Raw genomic sequence first — 22663 nt, forward strand, 5'->3', positions numbered from 1 at the left:
GCGAAAACTTAATTCCCAAACCTATAAAATATAAGCAAGAAAACACAGATGCATGAAAGACATTTGAGCATTTTTCAGTGTTATTAAATGGCCATTCATACTTATTTTACAAATCATTTAATATACTTCATATGGCAGCCCTAGGTTAATAGATTACAGAAAACAAAACGACTATATTATTATGTAAACAGCTGATGAACAAAGATGCATTTATAATTTCACATATACAACACAATTGATAACGCCAATGTGTAAATTTCCACGCTGTTGTACGCGCTACACAGAAACCTCTCTGAGCCTGTGTAGCTCAGTTGGTAGAGCGACGGTCCCGGTATGACCAAGCTCATGAGTTCGAACCTCACTGCAGGCTAGTTAATAGATCAACAGAATCAGTGAGTCTGCTATGGCTTTTCGGGTGTACTAATTACACGTAAACCGTAATCGTTTGAAAAAAAGCAGTTTCAGAGGGGCTAGATCACAGTTGTAAACACACATATCTGTGTGTGCATGTTTCATTCAGTTAAGTTTAAGTTAGATTTTAAACGAGGATTGCGATGATAAGTACATTGGTTTAAGTTTCAAAACAACCACAACACTGTTGAGCATTGGAAGGTTGTCGGCGATCAAATGAACAGGAAGGCTGAAGCGTGTTGCGTAAAAACAACATCACAGAATCAAATAGTTGCTTCCGTCTTTGAACTATTAAAAACGCACGCTGTCGATCTGAAAAACACAAGATGGAAGCAATTCAAATTCTGTAAAAGATTTCAATGCAAACTTCTGTTTCCTTTTCATCCTATTTAACGCAAGACATCACGGAGTCAAATTAATAAGAATAAGCATAGCTGCTCGGATTATTGAATGAGTAGCGAATACCTCTCGCTCCTTAAGATAAGGTAAAACGGAAGATAAGGAATTTATTTCCAATTTTGTTTGGCCTTTCCAAAGTGTGACGACCATTAATTTGTGAGTATTTCCATGAGAGTCATATAATTTAGCATCTAGTTTAGGTTGGCAAAAATAATGATCGTTTAAAAGATAGCATATTAGGCGAAATTAAAGTTTACAAAACTTTGATTAGGGTGTGCCGTGGTACGAACAAGGCCATGGATGCAAAGAGATTCAATAAACTAACAGCCGCGAAAAAACAAACAGGTTTTTGGGTAATACTTTTTTTAGTTGTAATAGTTACTGTTTCAAAATGATCACGGTTGCGCGCAGCTTTTTTCGAGTCATGATGACAAGTTATAGCTTAGATTTATCTGCGATAGGGATTACATTATTAAACGAACCTTAGGTTTCCGAGCCTTGAACTTAGATTTAATCGATGGATGGGAAACTTGAGTTGTTATTTAGAATGTGATTTATTAGCGAAAATTTGGTTTGAACTTATGTGGAAAATAAAGATTAAAATAAATTTACAAATAAAATGTGTGTTTTTTACAGATAATTTAGTGACTTTTCCTAATGCACATTTAATATGCTGTTCACGTATATTTATTTTGTAACATGGGAATTTTATCCATTTTTATCAGGGATTTATTTGCTGATATTTGGCTGAGTCATGCAAACTTTTGGAATAAAAACTACCATTTTTCCAAAGTGTTTTTAATATTATTCCAGAAACTGTCACTCCATGCCAAGATAAACAAAACTGCATTGGCTCAAAGCAACAAGTGTTTTTCTTGCGCTAGTAAATTAGTCGTAAAACATAAATATAAAAAGTTATGTTTTGCTCTTTAACACACTTTATATTTTAATTTTTGTTTCAGAGAAGTTTAACAACTACAGATATATTTATATTTTAGACGAAAAACCTAATTATTCCTTTTATCATAATAACAATATATTGTTCTCGCCCTTTTTTTATTTATTTCTTTTTTAGGCGCCTCTAGTGGTTGGTGTTAGACCAACTTACATTGTGACGTAACACAGTGGCTTCTCGTGTCAGTGATTTAGGTTTTTTATTATTTATTGTTGTTACTCACGTCACGTCCAAGTTCTCTCATTTTCGATCTGATCACCTCCCTGCCTTCGTCAGTGAAGCCACAACTAAACAAATCCTGGACCCACAACTGCTCGATGTTTGGGAGGACGCGAGAAAGCTCAAGAGCTCCTTCGTCGCCGATGCGGTTATAACTCAGATCCAGCAACTTGATCTGAAACAACGAAGTGACGAGCGGATTAGATTTAAAAGGTCGATTAATGTAAGCCACAAGGTCAAGGTCAAATCGTGCTTTCAACATGTTTTTAAGTAGAATATCAGATCCTTAGTTTCGAATCCAATTTAGACGTTTGTTTTAAAAGATAATCAATACAGAAACATGATATATGCAGCATTGCTCTACACGTTGTTCCCATAATTATTATTTCGTACCAACGCGGTTAGACACGATACAAAAACAGAAAAAATAAATAAATGAAAACATAAATAAAATATTGTTAAAATTAGGTGAGTTTATGGTTTGTTATTTTGTAGGGATGTTCAAAGTAGAATATGGGATCCTTAGAATATCGGGCTCCTCATCCTTATATTCGGATCCAATTTTGCCCTGTATGTCGGGTAATTGGAACCAATATAAATTACTCGTTTCACTGCAAGTTTGTAGCGGTGGCGAAAGAAATACTGCGCTTGCTTTAAATGTATTCATGTAGTGCGTTGTACGGGTTTTTGTGCGACCAATTACTTGCCAATAACCTTCGTGTATTGACTATTTGCAAGGCAAGTGTTATTGGGCGAGCGACTAACGTGTAATGCCAATGCAGGGATTTCGCAATTTCCTTGAATGCGACAAGTTGCAAAAGTAACATTCCATCGTAAAATGTGCAGGTTTTGGACAAAACGCGTTGCGAGGTTACTTAAGGTCAACTTTAGGCCAATATTCAGCGAAGTTACTCATAGCGTAATTGTTAAGTGATAACGCGTTACTAGCATTAACGACTTTATTCTTTACATCACAATGTTTGACCGTCTTATTGACAGATCACATTTGTAGTAAACTAAAACTAAATCACAACAATAACTTATAAATAACGAACAGAATTTGTGAAGAATTTATTAAGTTGTGTTTCATTTACTATATTGGCAAGTTATATGATTAATTGCTGAGTCGTTTAAGATTATATATATTATAAATATTTCACCAAAAAAACAAAAGGTAAATAATTTATTACAAATGCACAAGGATTCGAGACCTTTTATTCTAGAATACTTTTTTTTTGGGGGGGGGATTCCACTTTAAACATTCCTAGTCGCGGTAACATTGAACAATAAAATGCCGAAAATAAAGCACTTTACCTTGTGAGTCATTTTCCCGATTCCTTTGAAAATGTGTTCCAAACCTTGACTTGTCAGGTCGCAGTTCCCCAGATACAACCACTTGATGTTTGGGAGGACGCGAGAAAGCCCAAGAGCTCCTTCGTCGTCGATGAGGTTATAACTCAGATCCAGCAACATGATCTGAAAAAACAAAATGACGAGCGAGGTTAGATTTTAAATGGTAGGGTTACCATATTTTGAAACGACAAATTCTGGACAAACTTAATACGATTGAACTGGCAAACTCCAGATCAGAGGACGTCACAAGTTACGTCATAAAGTTACAAAACGCGACGTATTTATATTGAAAAGACGGAAAACACTCGCGTCACGCGTGTAAAACGAAAAATGGCTTCGTATAGTTGAACAAAATTTTTATTTTCGAGGGTGCGATGAGACACACGGCATTTCTATTGTAAAATTGGCAAAAAATTTAGTTCGTGGTGGGCCATGGATATACAGAACCGGGAAAAGTTTCTTTAGCAAAGATGACGTACAGTTCATTGAAAAAAATTATTGTGGTGCTTAACTGTGTGAAAAGCATAAGTACCGTCGTCAGCAGTGTTAGTAAAGCATTGCTGGCAGTAGAAGCTTTGTATTCTTTGCATCATAATATTTGGCCGGCTTATGGACGGAAGACGTTTGTAGTAAACTAAAACTAAATCACAATAATACCTTATAAAACGAACAGGATTTGTGAAGAATTTATTGTGTTGCATTTCACTTACTATATTAACTAAAAATTAAGTTGGGGCAACAACCTGGTTTGTATAATTATTATTTTTTTTTTGTTTTTTTCCTACAATAATGTATCGCAATTTAAACAACTGCTTTAAATGACAGTTGTTTAGAATGTAAATCATCTGTAATTTAATTTTTGCGATTACTATATCGATATGTCAGAAAAAAAATTTATAATTAATTGCTGATTTATATATTATAAATATTTCACAAAAAAAATAGAAGGTAAATAATTAATTACAATACACTAGAATTAAAAATTCTTTATTCGTTATTCTGTATTCGAAACCTTTTATTCTAGAATACTTCGGGATTCTACTTTGAACATTCCTAGTCGCGGTAACATTGAACAACAAAATGCCGACAATAAAGCACTTTACCTTGTGAGTCATTTTCCCGATTCCTTTGTAAATGTGTTTCAAACCTTGACTAGTCAGGTTGCAGTTCCTCAAATCCAACTCCTCGATGTTTGGGAGGACGCGAGAAAGCTCAAGAGCTACTTTGTCGTCGATGCGGTTAGCAGTCAGTTTCAGCCACTTGATCTGAAAAAACAAATTGACGGGCGAATTAGATTTTGAAAAGTAGGGTTGCCATATTTACTACGGTTGCATTAACCAACTCCGGATCAGAGGACGTCACTAGTTACGTAACAAAGTTACAAAACGTGACGTATTTATATCAAAAAGACAAAAAACACCCGCGTCACGCGTGTAGAGCGAAAATTGGCTTCGCATAGTTGACAAAAATTTTATTTTCGAGGGTGCGATGAGACACACGGCATTTCTATTGTAAAATTGGCAAAAAATTTAGTTCGTGGTGGGCCATGGATATACAGAACCGGGAAACGTTTTTTCAGCAAAGATGACGTACGATTCATTGATAAAAAGTTATTGTGGTGCTGAACTGTGTGGAAAGCATAACTACCCTCGTCAGCAGTGACGTCATCTTACGCCTTAATTCCTGTTGTGGCAAAATATTTCGTCACCTTAGCTGACCCTGAAACTCCTTTTACTGCTTTGCTTTGTTTATAACAACCAAGATGTGATTTAAGTGCGCGATATACCTTTGCATGAAACTGAGATAATTGTGGCTGGCTTGCAAACTAAACACTCTCCTTTCCATTAATTTTAATCATTTTTGAAGCATGAATATTTTGCAATTTCCTTAAATGCGACAAGTTGCAAAAGTAACATTCCATCGTAAAATGTGCTGGTTTTGGACAAAACGCGTTACGGGGTTACTTAAGGTCAACTTTAGGCCAGTATTCAGCGAGGTTACTCATAGCGTAATTGTTAAGTGATAACGCATTACTAGCATTAATGACTTTATTCTTTACATCATAATGTTTTACCGGCTTATTGACAGAAGACGTTTGTAGTAAACTAAAACTAAATCACAACAATACCTTATAAAAACGAACAGAATTTGTAAAGAATTTATTAAGTTGCATTTCACTTACTATATTTAATAAAAATTAAGTTGGGGCAACAACCTGTTTTTTATAATTATGTTTTTCTCTGTTGTTTTTTTTCTGCAGTTATGTATTACAATTTAAAAAACTGCTTCAAATGGCAGTTGTTTAGAGTGTAAATCATCTGCAATTTAATTTGTCGATCACTATATCGAGTTAGAAAACGTTTTATGATTGATTGCTGAGTCGCTAAAGACTGTATATATATTATGAATATTTTACCAAAAAAACAAAAGGTAAATAATTTATTACAAATGCACAAGGATTCGAAACCTTTTATTCTAGAATATTTTTTTTCTTTTTATTTATACTTGGGATTCTACTTTGAACATTCCTAGTCGCGGTAACATTGAACAATAAAATGTCGAAAATAAAGCACTTTACCTTGTGAGTCATTTTCCCGATTCCTTTGCAAATGTGTTCCAAACCTTGACTTGTCAGGTTGCATTTGAACAGATCCAACTCCACGATGTTTGGGAGGACGCGAGAAAGCTCAAGAGCTACTTCGTCGTCGATGTAGTTGAAACTCAGATTCAGCATCTTGATCTGAAACAACAAGTTGACGAGCGAGGTTAGATTTTAAATTGTAGGGTTGCCATATTTTGAAACGACAAATTCTGGACAAACTTAATACGATTGAACTGGCAAACTCCAGATCAGAGGACGTCACAAGTTACGTCATAAAGTTACAAAACGCGACGTATTTATATTGAAAAGACGGAAAACACTCACGCCCGCGTGTAAAACGAAAAATGGCTTCGTATAGTTTAACAAAATATTTATTTTCGAGGGTGCGATGAGACACACGGCATTTCTATTGTAAAATTGGCAAAAAATTTAGTTCGTGGTGGGCCATGGATATACAGAACCGGGAAACGTTTCTTCAGCAAAGATGACGTACAGTTCATTGAAAAAAAATTATTGTGGTGCTTAACTGTGTGAAAAGCACAAGTACCGTCGTCAGCAGTGTTAGTTACGCATTACTGGCATTAGAAGCTTTGTATTCTTTGCATCATAATGTTTGACCGGTTTATTGACGGAAGACGTTTGTAGTAAATGAAAACTAAATCACAACAATACCTTATAAAAACGAACAGAATTTGTAAAGAATTTATTGTGTTGCATTTCACTAACTATATTAACTAAAAATTAAGTTGGGGCAACAACCTGGTTTGTATAATTATTATTTTTTTTTGTTTTTTTCCTACAATAATGTATCGCAATTTAAAAAACTGCTTTAAATGACAGTTGTTTAGAATGTAAATCATCTGTAATTTAATTTTTCGATTGCTACATCGATATGTTAAAAAAAGTTTTTTGATTAATTACTGAGTCGGTAAAGGCTATATATATATTATAAATATTTCACCAAAAAAATAGAACGTAAATAATTTACGACAAATGCACTGGGATTCAAGACTCTTGATTCATTATTCTGGATTCGAAAGCTATTATTCTAGAATACTTTGGGATTCTACTTTGAACATTCCTAGTCGCGGTAACATTGAACAACAAAATGTCGACAATAAAGCACTTTACCTTGTGAGTTATTTTCCCGAATGCTTTGCAAATGTGTTTCAAACCTTGACTAGTCAGGTTGCAGTTGAACAGATCCAACCCCTCGATGTTTGGGAGGACGCGAGAAAGCTCAAGAGCTACTTCGTCGTCGATGCGGTTATTACTCAGTTTCAGCCGCTTGATCTGAAAAAACAAATTGACGAGCGGATTAGATTTTGAAAAGTAGGGTTGCCATATTTACTACGGTTGCATTAACCAACTCCGGATCAGAGGACGTCACTAGTTACGTAACAAAGTTACAAAACGTGACGTATTTATATCAAAAAGACAAAAAACACCCGCGTCACGCGTGTAGAGCGAAAATTGGCTTCGCATAGTTGACAAAAATTTTATTTTCGAGGGTGCGATGAGACACACGGCATTTCTATTGTAAAATTGGCAAAAATTTAGTTCGTGGGGAGTTATGGATATATATAATCGGCAAATGTTTTTTCAGCAAAGATGACGTACGATTCATTGATAAAAAGTTATTGTGGTGCTTAACTGTGTGAAAAGCACAAGTACCGTCGTCAGCAGTGACGTCATCTTACGCCTTAATTCCTGTTGTGGCAAAATATTTCGTCACCTTGGCTGACCCTGAAACACCTTTAACTGCTTTGCTATGTTTATAACAACCAAGATGTGATTTAAGTGCGCGATATACCTTTGCATGAAACTGAGATAATTGTGGCTGGCTTGCAAACTAAACACTCTCCTTTCCATTAATTTTAATCATTTTTGAAGCATGAATATTTTGCAATTTCCTTAAATGCGACAAGTTGCAAAAGTAACATTCCATCGTAAAATGTGCTGGTTTTGGACAAAACGCGTTACGGGGTTAATCAAGGTCAACTTTAGGCCAATATTCAGCGAAGTTACTCATAGCGTAATTGTTAAGTGATAACGCATTACTAGCATTAATGACTTTATTCTTTACATCACAATGTTTGACCGTCTTATTGACAGATCACATTTGTAGTAAACTAAAACTAAATCACAACAATACCTTATAAATAACGAACAGAATTTGTGAAGAATTCATTAAGTTGCATTTCACTTACTATATTTAATAAAAATTAAGTTGGGGCAACAACCTGTTTTTTATAATTATGTTTTTCTCTGTTGTTTTTTTTCTGCAGTTATGTATTACAATTTAAAAAACTGCTTCAAATGGCAGTTGTTTAGAATGTAAATCATCTGTAATTTAATTTGTCGATCACTATATCGAGTTAGAAAACGTTTTATGATTGATTGCTGAGTCGCTAAAGACTGTATATATATTATGAATATTTTACCAAAAAAATATAAGGTAAATAGTTAATTACAAATGCACTGGGATTCAAAATTCTGGTTCGTTATTCTGGATTCGAAACATATTGTTCAAGGATACTTTTTTTTTCACTTTGAACATTCCTAGTCGCGGTAACATTGAAGAACAAAATGTCGAAAATAATGCACTTTACCTTGTGAGTCATTTTCCCGATTCCTTTGAAAATGTGTTTCAAACCTTGACTTGTCAGGTTGCAGTTGTCCAGATACAACTCCACGATGTTTGGGAGGACGCGAGAAAGCTCAAGAGCTACTTCGTCTTCGATGCGGTTCCCACTCAGATCCAGCACCTCGATCTGAAAGGGAAACAAATTAACGAGCAGATTAAATTAACAAAGTGAGCCACAAGGTCGAATCGTGATTAATCATTTTAAAGCAATCAGAATTTTCTACTGATGGCAACCGACTTGAGTTTTTAGATGTTCTCCATGTTACCAAAACGTCTTCACAATGTAGTTTTATCACAAAGACTACACCACACCAACAGCCTTTGATCGATGTTTTATTATCTGTGGTTGTTACGTCATTTTGCTGACTACATTTTATTTAGTTGCGGCTTGCCCACTTGCCTAGAACAGGTGCTTTAGTTTTTTATTAGGGTTAATCTTAATTTATATTTTGTCATTTTTTACATACTGACGCCTAATCTTTATCATTGTTTAAAAGTAAAATATAAAAGTTGGTGGCGGTAATATTCAACAACAAAATGTCGACAATAAAGCACTTTACCTTGAGAGGCATTTTCCCGATTGCTTCGCAAATGTGTTCGCAACCTTGACTTGTCAGCTTGCAGTCCCTCAGAACCAACTCCTCGATTGGTTTGTCGACATGCTGGAGCATCCGCCCCAAAGCGTGGCATGAACTTGTACCGATGGTTCGGTTGTAAAAATCAGCCCTCACAGGGAAGTGCTTTGCGAAAGACTGGAACACTGCTTCATTGCATTCTTGCAAATCAACAATCATTTCAACAATACCTAAACACAACTTTATATTTATTAAATATTAAAAAAAAGAAACAAAGAAACAACAAACAAATGAGGTGTTAACCAGTAATGGGGATTGTGACATCACAAGTGCAAAAACAATGGTGTTTTGTTAACGGGTGTAAAAATTAAAATAAATCAGCCGAGTAAAAATATCACAAAGTAACCGAATGGTTATATTCTTACTTTTGGGGTTTCGTTTGAATTCCTCGAGAAAGTGTTCGTAGAACATCTCAGCCTTGACTGTGAACATGGAAATCATTATTAATAATCAGAACGGTTTACTGTTGTTTTAGCAGTTATGTGTGTCTTACTATAAATGTTTGACTTTGTCGCTATTTACTTGTTATTTACACGACTATTTAACCACAAGATGGCAGCAGACTAGTGAATGTTTTGATGTTAGTTGTCGCCTTGTCTAATCTCATTCTTATTGCTGTGTTTTATTAAATATGTTTGTTGTGTAAAATGTTTACAGTAACAATAAATACATAAAGTGGATTAAATCTTATAATTAACAATGCCAGGTTGGACAACTTAATTTATATAAAAAAGTCAGGATTTAAAAGCCAGTTTAAATAATAACCACTGACTGGATTAAATTGTCAGTTCAGCTGAAACATTAGCTTTCAGCAAATAACCTACATTTTCCGAAATTCTGCTGAAAACCACTAACATAATTAAAAACATGGTAATTAATTTGAAAGCATATTAGCACACTAAGTATATTCTAGTACTGCAATGTTTGGCCATTTCAGTTATTCTTGTTGAAAACAAGTTTAAGTATAGCCAAGTTTAAAAATTGCCACTTACTTTTATTTTGTTGGTTCTGCGAATTGTCGGTTAAGGTTTGATCGACACCAGATTGACTTGGTTGAGTGGCAGATGTTGATGGTTGTTGATTGACAACCTGCATACAAACATAGCTACTTGACCTTATACCACAAAAACTGTTAATAAATATTAAGTTAAATGTTTGTGCCAGCATTGTGGATCCAATACCTTGAAAGAGTAGTCAAATTTTTCAGGCCACAAAGTAGATTTTGGGGTCGCTGCGTACCACTTGCTTTTTTCATATTCTTTATTATAGTAAATATTAAATAAATTTGCAAGTTGGCTGCATATATATATATAGATACACATTGCATCATAACAAGCAAAATTATAACCCAATACTTTGTATAGCATTAAAGCCAGCTTTAATCAGAGCCCAATTCAATCAGTACACAGCTTATGCAAGTAAACATTACGCGCATGTTGTACTGTAACGCGAAATTTGGTCCGGCGCCAAAACTGGTCCGGCCTTCAAAATCTATTATTTATCCTTAAACAATAAGAAGCCTGGAAAAAGTCCACATGGTTGAAGTAAACTATGCTTAGAGTAAATATACTAAATATTACCGTAAAATCGAAAAGAAATTATCGAAAGCTAATGATCAGGGACGGATTAAGCCGGGGGCAAACCAAAAAAAATAGGCCCACCACCACTGGCAACTTAATAAGACCAACTGATATTATCTTTGTGAAAAAGGTATATTTCAGAGATATCATCACATCTTGTCGTTTAAACTAAATATAGCGAATATTACCGTAAAATCGATAAAATATATATGCTCTGCGTAGGATAAAGTAATAGCGATTTTTTCTTGGGGGTGGGGGGAGGTTAAAAAAGGACTTTTCATTCATTGTATATTTTGATTAAATAAGGTTAGATTATATATTCTCACATATTTCCTCATTTTATCGGTTTAAATTAATGCATTTTCAGCATATCACCGGGCGGTTGAAAATTTGATTTTAATAATAATAAAACTTTAACTTGCACTGAAGGGTTTAAAAAAGAGGGTGATATTTACTATATTTAGTTTAAGTATAGTTTACTTTAATCATTTGAACTGTTTGCAGGCTTCTTGTCAGATTTTAAAGAATAAATAAGGGATTTTAAAGGCCGGACCAGTTTTGGCCTAGCCAGACCTGTTTTAGAGGCTGTTCCAACGCCAAGTTTGAGATTTCAAGAAAATCAAAGATGATTTAGAAGGTATGTTAAGCATTTCAAAACGTTTTGGGCTTAAATATTTTTTGTATCGGAGAAATTGTTATTATGCATCACACCCATTTTGTCCCTAGCCCCTGTGCACTCAATAAATACAGCTTATGCAAACAAATATTAGACGCATGTTTTAAAACCTTCTACAAATATTATATCACACATATACAGAACATAGAAACCTGTTGGTCAGTTGGTTGCTGTGTTGCTTGTCTAGCAGTTGGCTGAACTGAGGTGTCTTGTCCCAACTCTGATCGTGGATAGGAACTTTCCTGGTCAGAACGACTGGAAAACAACCGCAACACTGATTACAAACACATTTTGTTTAACTACAGATTTCACAACTAGGTATGTTCCAAGAAAATATTGAAAATTCTAAAAAGTTATTGGTCATATCTAAAATGGAAATAAACAACAAGTTTTAATTCAAAACTTTTGTCATAATGGAAAGCGTGGCAGTACCAACTAAGCTGTACAGGAGAAATAAATATTTATTTTTTATTGGTGACAAACCGATAGTTTGAAGTGCATGGGGCTGCTGTGCTTTTTGATTGTTGATTAAGCTGAGACTTTTCAGGTTTGTTCCGATCAGTAGCAATCTAAAATAAAAACTGTTAAATTACAAGGTGAAAATAAGCCTATTTCAGTAAAGATTGTGATTTCAAAAATGAATTAGAAGGTATGTTAAGCATTTCAAAACGTTTTGGGCTTAAATATTTTTTGTATCGGAGAAATTGTTATTATGCATCACACCCATTTTGTCCCTAGCCCCTATGCACTCAGTAAATACAGCTTATGCAAATAAATATTAGACGCATGTTTTAAAACCTTCTACAAATATTATATCACACATATACAGAACATAGAAACCTGTTGGTCAGTTGGTTGCTGTGTTGCTTGTCTAGCAGTTGGCTGAACTGAGGTGTCTTGTCCCAACTCTGATCGTGGATAGGAACTTTCCTGGTCAGAACGACTGGAAAACAACCGCAACACTGATTACAAACACATTTTGGTTAACTACAGATTTCACAACTAGGTATGTTCCAAGAAAATATTGAAAATTCTAAAAAGTTATTGGTCATATCTAAAATGGAAATAAACAACAAGTTTTAATTCAAAACTTTTGTCATAATGGAAAGCGTGGCAGTACCAACTAAGCTGTACAGGAGAAATAAATATTTATTTTTTGTTGGTGACAAACCAATAGTTTGAAGTGCATGGGGCTGCTGTGCTTTTTGATTGTTGATTAAGCTGAGACTTTTCAGGTTTGTTCCGATCAGTAGCAATCTAAAATAAAAACTGTTAAATTACAAGGTGAAAATAAGCCTATTTCAGTAAAGATTGGGATTTCAAAAATGAATTAGAAGGTATGTTAAGCATTTCAAAACGTTTTGGGCTTAAATATTTTTTGTAGCGGAGAAATTGTTACTATGCATCACACCCATTTTGTCCCTAGCCCCTATGCACTCAGTAAATACAGCTTATGGAAATAAACATTAGAAGCATGTTGTAAAACCTTCCACAAATATTAAATCACACTAATACAGAACATACAAACCTGTTGGTCAATTAATTGCTGTGTTTCTTGTCTAGCAGTTGGCCGAACTGAGGTGTCTTGTCCCAACTCTGATCGTGGATAGGAACTTTCGGATCTCTGGTCAGAACGACTGGAAAACAACCACAACACTGATTACAAACACATTTTGGTTAACAACAGGTTTCACAAATAGTTATGTTCCAAGCAAATACTGTACCTTTAAAAAAGTTATTGGTTACATTTAAAATAGAAACACATTACCAGTTTTGAAAACAATAAACTGAATATAAACATATTAAGCTGAACCACATATACAACTGTGTGCATATACTGTTTTTTTTAAATAATTCTATGCAAACAAGATAAGAAACATTTTTTGTGGCGAGATACAAACTCACAACTAGAGATATGTAAAATATTTTACCGATAAGATTGGCTGATATTCTGCATCAAGCAGTATCGAAAAATTTTGCTCTATATTTTCTACTAAACAAGGCAGTAATGTTACTTTAGTAAATTTATTATTGTAAGTATGTGGTGCAATAATGAGACCCAACACTGACCTACTCATCGCAGCATCCATAGGTTGTCAGAGGCCTAATGGAAATCGTTTGTTCTATTAAGGATTGTAAGCAAGACAAGGCTAGTAAAATCAGGCTGTGATGAAAGTTTTAATTTAATACCTTTGTCAAACTGGAACCGTGGCTCTACCAACTAAGCTGTACAGGAGAAATAAATATTTATTTTTTATTGGTGACAAACCGATAGTTTGAAGTGCATGGGGCTGCTGTGCTTTTTGATTGTTGATTAAGCAGAGACTTTTCAGGTTTGTTCCGATCAGTAGCAATCTATAATAAAACTGATAAAGTTTCAAGTCATATTGTCCAGAAAATTTACCTAGTGCTACACACAAACTGGTCTTTAACTGTTGCAAAAATTTGATAAATTTTTAGATATTTGACAAAATGTCAACTAGAAATTTTTCAATTTTTGTTCATTTTGCCGTAATTAAACTGTTAATATAATGTCAATTAGAGGGTATGTTAACCATTTCAAAACGTTTGGGCATTATAGACTGTTTTTAGCATAACACCTGTTATTGTGCAGCACAACCATTGTATCAAAGCCCTCAATAATTAGCTTTGTCATGCAAGTTAACATTAGGCGCATGTTGTACAACATTCTACAAATATTATATCATACAAATAGAGAAGATACAAACCTGTTGTTCAGTTGACTGCTGTGTTGCTTGTATAGAAGGTTCTGGAACAGTGAAATCGCTGCCGAGTAGAAGTCCACATCCGAATCTTCTCACCATCGCCCAGTAAGGATGAGAGACCAATTTCTTAACTATCTGACTAAACTCGTCCAAACTCATGTTCTGGCTGATGTACAAAGCGCAGAGATATTCTTGAAGTGTTTGGTGATGGAATATTAGTTTCTGTTGACCTTTGAACAGCTTCTGGTTAAATCTTTCTAGCCCAGGGACAGATATTATTAAATCCTGCACATCTTTGTCACTCAAACCCTTTTCCTTTATTTGCTGATGGGTCATTACTACAGTGGAGTTCTTAGTAGCATTGTAGGCAAGTTCACCTAAGGTGCTATACATTGATTCAATATCTCCAGCCCTAGTATATTCTGAGTGCCTTAAGTTTTTCAGCAAAACAGTGAAAACCTGAGTGGTGTTGCGAAGTTCAGTGTCATCATCTGAACCCAAAGCAGCTAAAAGGGTCAATTGAAGCATAATTGGGATAAGACAAAGATCAAGCAACATGGGTGCTTGTCTGTTAAATGTGTCCCATATTCTCTGGGCTTCTCCACCAGCAAAAGCAAAAAATATTTCTCGCATATCTACAAACTCAAAATCTATCAGGTAAAACAGATTTTCAGGACGTAATTCTTTCTTGAGGAAAATAATGGAATGTGGCCTGGACGTAAGAGCTATAGAGGAACCAGGTAGGAATTTTTTGCCACAAAGATTGGCAATTATTTGTTCAACTGGCAAGCGAGTATAAACTGCATCATTCCTAGGCTTTACATTTTTAAGTGACCAAGTGGCTTGATCGTAACCATCAAATATAAAGACACATTTTGAAGGATTCCTTTTTATCCATTTAAAGACTTTGTCACTTGCTTTTTCGCCGAGATGTGGATAAGCATTATCAACTATCATCTCTTTTAAAGTTAACTTTTCTTCATTGGGAATCTCCAGGCATCTGTGGTGCATCACAAGCTTTGTATCAGATTGGGCAAGCTTCATAGAAAGAGTGGTTTTACCAGATCCAGGTCCCCCGACTAAAAAGCTATATTTTCCGGAATGCATAATTTTCTTTAATTGTTTGAAACTAACTTTACGTGACCTCGCAAAATCTCTATTTGTCTTGCGTGATGTTGGGTGGTATTCTTTATTTTTGACCAATTGACCCTCATAAAAGTTATCAATGTTCGCTAACTGAGGGTTGATATTTCGTGGAAAAGTCTCTTCGTTGTATTTTAGGCCCATTGGGTTAATTACCTTGAAGTTTTGTTGCAGAAGATCTGATATTTTCTTCACAGTTTCATTTCCCAACTGACCTTAATCAAAGATAAGTTTTAGATTTAGTGTGTTTCTTTAAATTGATGCAAAATTGTGAATTTATTTTTTCATAAGCCCAATTTAATTGTTTTAAGCTAAAATTTAACGATTCCCTTTTGATTATAAATGCCTTATTATCCCTAAATTTTGATAACATATAGAATGTGTTGTTTTAGATTTGGGTTAATTTTGTGTGTTTGTTACTCGAAACTATTTATTTTTTAAAGATTTTAGTTTCATATATTATGCTGAAAACTTCTTTAACTGTTGGCTGTCTTTGTAATTATAACCATTATTTTTTGCTGTTTTCTAAAATCGTTTCTTAACGTTGAACACAACAGAAACTTGTTGGTTGCAATATATTGAAAACCACATTTGCTAAGTTAAGGTGCTAAAGCTAAAAGATGTTACTTTGAACGAACTCAAGTCTACCGAGGCCAAATTTCTCAATTAACTCAAATCACCAGGTTTCGAAAATGTGAAATTTCAAGTGAAGTGGCCATTGCTCTAACTGTGCTATGCTTGTACTTTGCGAATGTTTTAAGAAAAAAAGGGGCAGAGAAATATGGTTTGTTAAAATAAGAGTGAAGATTAAAAAGAGTAAAAATAAAGGTAGTATCTGTAAGGCTGTATGATAGTTGCTGATGAAACATGTGAAGGTAAAATACACCCCGATTACTGTATCTGAATCTGTAGAACAGATATTCTCTATAAACTGAAGATCCTTGACAAAAGCACAGTGCGAAGTGATAACCCAGCAAATCATTTCATATTGAATAAACGCTTTCAATTGAACTATTTAATCTACCAAAAACTTTTGTCGGATCGTGGTTTTGTCATAAGTGTAGATTTCAGTCAGCTTATTGACAGTGTGGCACAGGTAGCAATAAAAATATCCTTTTACAGACTGGTAACTAGAGGTTTGAAAGCTCGATTCTGATCTCAGAGCGCCATAGCCAGAGTTACCGTCTTCTGGGTCACAAAACAAGCATGCTGCTCTGTAATGATGTAACAACCAACTCTTCGTAATTATTTATTGCATGTTTTCATGTTATGCTTCTAAAGAAATTATTGTCAAAAGTTCTCCCAAAGTTTTAATAACAGCTTATAATGGTTTTATTTTTTCTTGGCATCAAGATAAGTAGTTTCTCTAAAAATAAGCTAATTTACAAAACGTAGTAAGTTTATAGTAATTTTCATCAGCGAATTTATATATTTATCAGTAATTTTTTATGTTGATCATAAAAAAACATAAAAAGTTATTCTTTCTATAAATTGTGTTAGTTTGCCATAACAAGCACGTATGCCCCTATAAAACACATTATTTTAATTTTGATGCTTTCAGTTAGGAGCTGACTGAGGTGATGTGCGCCTATACAGACGTGATTCATGTGTAAACGGACGTGATTTGTGCATATACGGACGTGATTTGTTCGTATACTGACGTGATTTGTGTACGTATACGGACGTCATGTGTGCGTATACGGACGTGATGTGGGCGTAAAAAAACTTAATTTCTACACGTATACGGACGTAATGTGTGCGTATAAAGACGTGATGTGGGCGTATACAAACTTAATTTTCATTCCAACTTAATTTGTATACGTATACGGACGTGATGTGTGCGTATACGGACGTAATGTGTGCGTATACAGACGTGATGTGGGCGTAAAAAAACTTAATTTGTATACGTATATGGACGTGATGTGTGCGTATACGGACTTGATTAGCATGCGTATAAGGACGTGATGTGTGCGTATACGGACGTGATATATGTGCGTATACGGACGTGATGTGTGCATATACAGACGTGATGTATGCGTATACGGACGTGATGTATGCGTGTACGGATGTAATGTGTGCGTATACGGACTTGATTTGTATGCGTGTAAGGACGTGATGTGTGAGTATACGGACGCGATGTATTCGTGTACGGACGTAATGTGTGCGTATACGGACTTGATTTGTATGCGAATAAGGACGTGATGTGTGAGTATACGGACGTGATGTTTGCGAATACAGACTTGATTTGTGCGCATACAGACGTGATGTGTGGGTATACGGATGTGGAGTGTGCGTGTACGGACGTGATTTGTGCGTATAGAGACGTGATATGTGCGTATACGGACGTGATGTGTGTGTATACAGACGAGATGTATGCGTGTACGGACGTGATTTGTGCGTATAGAGACGTGATATGTGCGTATAAGGACGTGATGTGTGAGTATACGGACGCGATGTGTGAGTATACGGACGCGATGTATGCGTGTACGGACGTAATGTGTGCGTATAAGGACGTGATGTGTGAGTATACGGACGTGATGTGTGCATTAAGGACGTGATTTGTGCGTATACAGACGAGATGTATGCGTGTAAGGACGAGATGTGTGTGTGCATTAAGGACGTGATTTGTGCGTGTACAGACGTGATGTTTGCGTGTACGGACGTGATATGTGCGTATACGGACGTGATGTGTGAGTATACAGACGAGATGTATGCGTGTAAGGACGAGATGTGTGTGTGCATTAAGGACGTGATTTGTGCGTGTACAGACGTGATTTGTGCGTGTACAGACGTGATGTTTGCGTGTACGGACGTGATATGTGCGTATACGGACGTGATGTGTGGGTATACAGACGAGATGTATGCGTGTAAGGACGAGATGTGTGTGTGCATTAAGGACGTGATTTGTGCGTAAACGGACGCGATGTGTGCGAATTCAGAATTGATTTGTGCTCATACCGACGTTATGTGTGCCTATACGGACGTAATGTATGCGTATATGGACGTGATTTGTGAAAATGATGTTTATTGGTAGACAATAGACATATAATACATAGTTATCCTAATGTGTTTAAAGAACTTGGTTTTCATTTTTTTCACTTCTCAGTCAAAGTTTCGAATTGGTGGAAAAACATTCTTAAAAGAAACTAAGACAAACTAATCCCACAATTTAAAAAAGCCACGATCCTCACAAATATTCATGTTAGCATTTCACTGTACTCAGCATGAGAATAAGCACATTTCACAGAAATAAGCACGGAATTGGCAACCCTGCTATAAAGCTAGTCATTAATAAACAATATTTAAATAGAGTAAAAATCTATCTGTTAAGGTTTAGAAGATTGTTAATAAGGAATTCAGACATTTTAGGCCAAGGCGGCTAAATCTCTAACAAATTAGCTAAACTTTATCATTCTTTAACCGTAATGCAATGGAAAATTATTCTATGCTTATTTCATGCTGTTTAAAAAGAGACAAACACAAGAATTAGTTTTGCCGGACACAAACACAAAACTTACGCTCAGCTATGCAAACTTGTTGGCAACTAGGGAGCACAAAATGTATAACACTGCAATTTTGTGTTTTTTTCTCTCCTATAATTAGAAATACCACGTGGTTTCTCTGGAGCCAAATTAATCTAAAAAAACGCGAACTTTAAACATATATTTTTTAGGTGCCTTTTAGCAACGGATTTGCAAGTTGCTTCCAATTTGGAGGCCATAAAGTACTCATGACTCTTTTTAATTAAGGTGTTTTTTAAGGTGTCAAATTTATCCAGCGGTTTGCCAAATTTTGGACTTTTGTATTTAAATGAAACACTTGCGGTCTCTTAAAACTACTTAGCGGTCACCCAAACCAAACAAAAAACCCTGTACATGTCAACGTTTAATTTTAAGCAAAACTTTAACGTTTAACCATTTTATAATTATTATGTCAGAGTGATAAAAACTATAAATTTGAGTGATCCTATTAATGCTTAATCAACGCAATTAGAATAAAAACTTTAAGATTCTTTGGTTTAATACCTCCGAACTCTAACAGTTATTATATGATATATAACTACGTAGTTGGAGTATTTAAATATAGTTTCTCAACCTTTTCTGTCCGCCTACCAACTAGTGGCCTGGTTCCAATACTAACCAGTCTTCAAAATTTACTTGAAGTAAATAAGCCAAAAAAGAAAAGAAAAATATCGCCCTCAACACACATCGCAGATTTTAGATTATATTCCGATTTAATGTGGCTAATGACAAAACCCCCACTATGCCTATTAAATTACAGTTGCGTTAACTTTTGTAAACTCGGCATAAGAGCTTAAAGCCGCTCACTGACTGAAAAGCCTTAACGTTCAACTTGTGCTACGTGCACCACATTTCGTGAACCACTGTCGTAATTAAACTTTAAAAACGCACCACTTTTAAACGGTATAGAAATCTGTACAAACACTATTTGTATTTGGATGGTACATAGTTTGTTAAACTAACATCAGAAATGCAACAGTAACATCTTGCTCAACACCAAAAAACTTTCAAAAGTTAAACTAATCCCTAATGCTTTACAATTACGTTATGTCAATGTTTAAATATTAGGTACACTGTACAAAGGACAGTTTAAAAAAGGTTGAAAAACATATTTCCACCTTGCAACCAATTGATAACATTGTATAATGTTTTGTGTTTTCAGCGAAATCAAACAATTAATCGGCTGGACAAAATGTCACTTTACTACTTGTATAATGCAGACCGTGGAAAAAAGCATATTGCAACTGAATTGAAAATCCTTTTGCTTTAAAATTATGATCAAGGTATAAATGTTTAGAAGACTGAAACTACTTGTTACTACTTTATCATAGAAAAATTAGTTCTCTGTATTAAAATAAAAGGTTAATCTATTTCTTACCAACTAAAACATTCAGACAGACTGATTTTGGCAAGCCTCTCTGAAGGAATCTTGTTTACTATTTCTAGTATATTGGTACATTCTTTAATAAAAACAAATTTGCACCATAAACAATTTTTTTACCTTCCTGATAATTTTTGTTCTATTATGTTTAGCGGAAATTTGCAAAGTTTAACGTTGTTTAAGAATTAACAAAGGTAAAATATTTTAGTTAATATGATATTGGAGAAAGTAAAGACTAGCAGTTCAAAGTCATTACTATTACAATAGTGACTATATGGATTAAAACAACATAAACTTTGGTGCTTTATAAGTGCATTTATCAGTAAACAATAACAATTATTCAGGTTTCTGGTTAGGCGCAACATCCTAATAATGTGCTGGAAAATAGACCACTTAATTTAAGGTAGAAAAACTTTAATCTTTAAAACGCAATTTTGTAAAAAAATTTCTTAATATTTATTTTATCTGAAATACCTTGTTGAAAAGTTGATGGTCCAACTGTTAGAGGTGTTTCCCCTTGTTGAGAAGTTGATGGCTCGAGAAGTTGATGACACAGAGGTGCTTCACCTTGGATAGCAGATTGTGGCACTACCACTGTAACATTTGTATAGTTTATATGACGCTTGAGAATGAAAAGACTATCAGTCCCAAGTCATTCCTATCACAATAGTGACTATATGGATTGAAAGAATATAAACTTTGGAGCTTTATAAGTGTATTTATAAGTAAACAATAACAATTATTCAGGTTTCTGGTTAGGCGCAACATCCTAATAGTGTGCTGAAAAATAGACCACTTAATTTAAGGTAGAAAAACTTTAATCTTTAAAACGCAATTTTGCAAACAAATTTCCTAATATTTATTTTATCTGAAATACCTTGTTGAGAAGTTGATGGCCAAATACTTAGAGGGGTTTCCCCTTGTTGAGAAGTTGATGGACCAACACTTAGAGGTGTTTCCCCTTGTTGAGAAGTTGATGGCTCAGTACTTAGAGGTGTTTCCCCTTGTTGAGAAGTTGATGGCCCGAGAAGTTGATGACATAGAGGTGCTTCACCTTGGATAACAGATTGTGGCACTACCACTGTAACATTTATATAGTTTATATGACGCTTGAGAATGAAAAGACTATCACTTCCAAGTCATTCCTATCACAATAGTGACTATATGGATTAAAACAATAAAAAATTTGGTGCTTTATAAGTGCATTTTTCAGTAAACAATAACAATTATTCAGGTTTCTGGTTAGGCGCAACATCCTAATAGTGTGCTGAAAAATAGACCACTTAATTTAAGGTAGAAAAACTTTAATCTTTAAATCGCACTTTTGGAAACAAATTTCCTAATATTTATTTTCTCTAAAATACCTTGTTGAGAAGTTGATGGTCCAATACTGAGAGGTGTTTCCCCTTGAATAGGAGATTGTTGAACAACAACTGTAACATTATGTTGAATGCTTAGTTGCTGATGTACCGTCTGATTTACCGTCTGATGCTGGATACTGGCCTGCTGTTGTAGTCCTTCTACTGCCTGATGTTGTATCATCGCATGTTGCTGTTGTAGTCCTTCTACTGCCTGATGTTGTATCATCGCATGTTGCTGTTGCAGCCCACTCACATCTTGACGTTGGATAACAGCTTGTTGTTGTTGTAGATCTTCTACGTTCTGACGGTTTATTTGAGCTCTCTGTTCGTGCATTCCTGCAACAGTCTGATGTTCAATTGTAGCATCTTGGTGTTCGATTTGTTGATCACCAGCAATAAAGTTCTACAAAAAATATTTAAAATATTTGTAATTAGAAAAAAATATAATTTTAATGTAAATGTTTAGCGCCTAATATAATTTAAACATTTTCTACCAGGTAGGTAAAGAAATTTTAATTCCAATATTTTATTCATATTTTTCTGAGCAAAGGTATGTAAGAAAAATAAAGGATATAATTACATTCTGCACGCGTGAAAGATGTGACTATTTGAGGCTAAAAAGCGATATCTTGCTTAGTTAGGTTGATTTATTAGTTTCCAATTATATTGATAAAGTGCTACAAATTCAACTTACTTCACAAGTGATGTTGGTTGTATTTTCTTCAGCCATTTTCAAATACACGAGTTGAAACAATACATTATTTACATTATCTAAACAAACAGTAAGCATTGTGTGTTATATACAAGTTCTAACATCATTATGGCTTAACCGTTTTCCAAATATTAACTAGCAAAAATGATAAATTTGCAAAAAACAATGATAACAATTAACAACTGAAAGCCGGTGGTAATATTGGTACTTGTCCGATAATATCGGAGTCGATACACGATACCAAGTGGTAGTATCGGTACTCGTCCGATAATATCGGAGCCGACACCCGATACCAAGTGGTAGTATCGGTACTCGTCCGATAATATAGGAGTCGATACAAGA

At 34.8% G+C, this 22663-nt stretch overlaps 1 protein-coding gene across 1 annotated transcript; it reads right to left on the reverse strand.

Moving 5' to 3' along the window:
- Positions 1 to 1967: 1967 nt before the first annotated feature.
- Positions 1968 to 22423, reverse strand: LOC146141402 (uncharacterized). The gene is made up of 17 exons (XM_083390105.1): positions 22304 to 22423; positions 21613 to 22012; positions 21126 to 21329; positions 14207 to 15561; positions 13747 to 13832; positions 12318 to 12420; positions 11961 to 12046; positions 11630 to 11732; positions 10214 to 10310; positions 9587 to 9643; positions 9147 to 9391; positions 8552 to 8713; positions 7071 to 7232; positions 5916 to 6077; positions 4441 to 4602; positions 3299 to 3460; positions 1968 to 2159 (listed from the first exon to the last, which is right to left on the reverse strand). Exons 1-17 carry the CDS (start codon positions 22397 to 22399, stop codon positions 1968 to 1970), a joined length of 3834 nt encoding a protein of 1277 aa, XP_083246231.1. The 5' UTR covers positions 22400 to 22423.
- Positions 22424 to 22663: the final 240 nt, after the last annotated feature.

Source organism: Ascidiella aspersa, chromosome 5 (assembly GCF_963924565.1).
Source record: "Ascidiella aspersa chromosome 5, kaAscAspe10.2, whole genome shotgun sequence".
NCBI classification, from domain to species: domain Eukaryota; kingdom Metazoa; phylum Chordata; class Ascidiacea; order Phlebobranchia; family Ascidiidae; genus Ascidiella; species Ascidiella aspersa.

Bases quoted from the DNA above. Each gene is read 5' to 3' on its own strand.
- LOC146141402 (XM_083390105.1), bottom strand. From the start codon at position 22,399: ATGCTTACTGTTTGTTTAGATAATGTAAATAATGTATTGTTTCAACTC. The intron at 13,833-14,206 runs GTTTGTATCTTC...GTTTTATTATAG, and splicing joins AGCAGTCAACTGAACAACAG to ATTGCTACTGATCGGAACAA. The intron at 9,392-9,586 runs GTAAGAATATAA...AGTTGTGTTTAG, and splicing joins ATTCAAACGAAACCCCAAAA to GTATTGTTGAAATGATTGTT.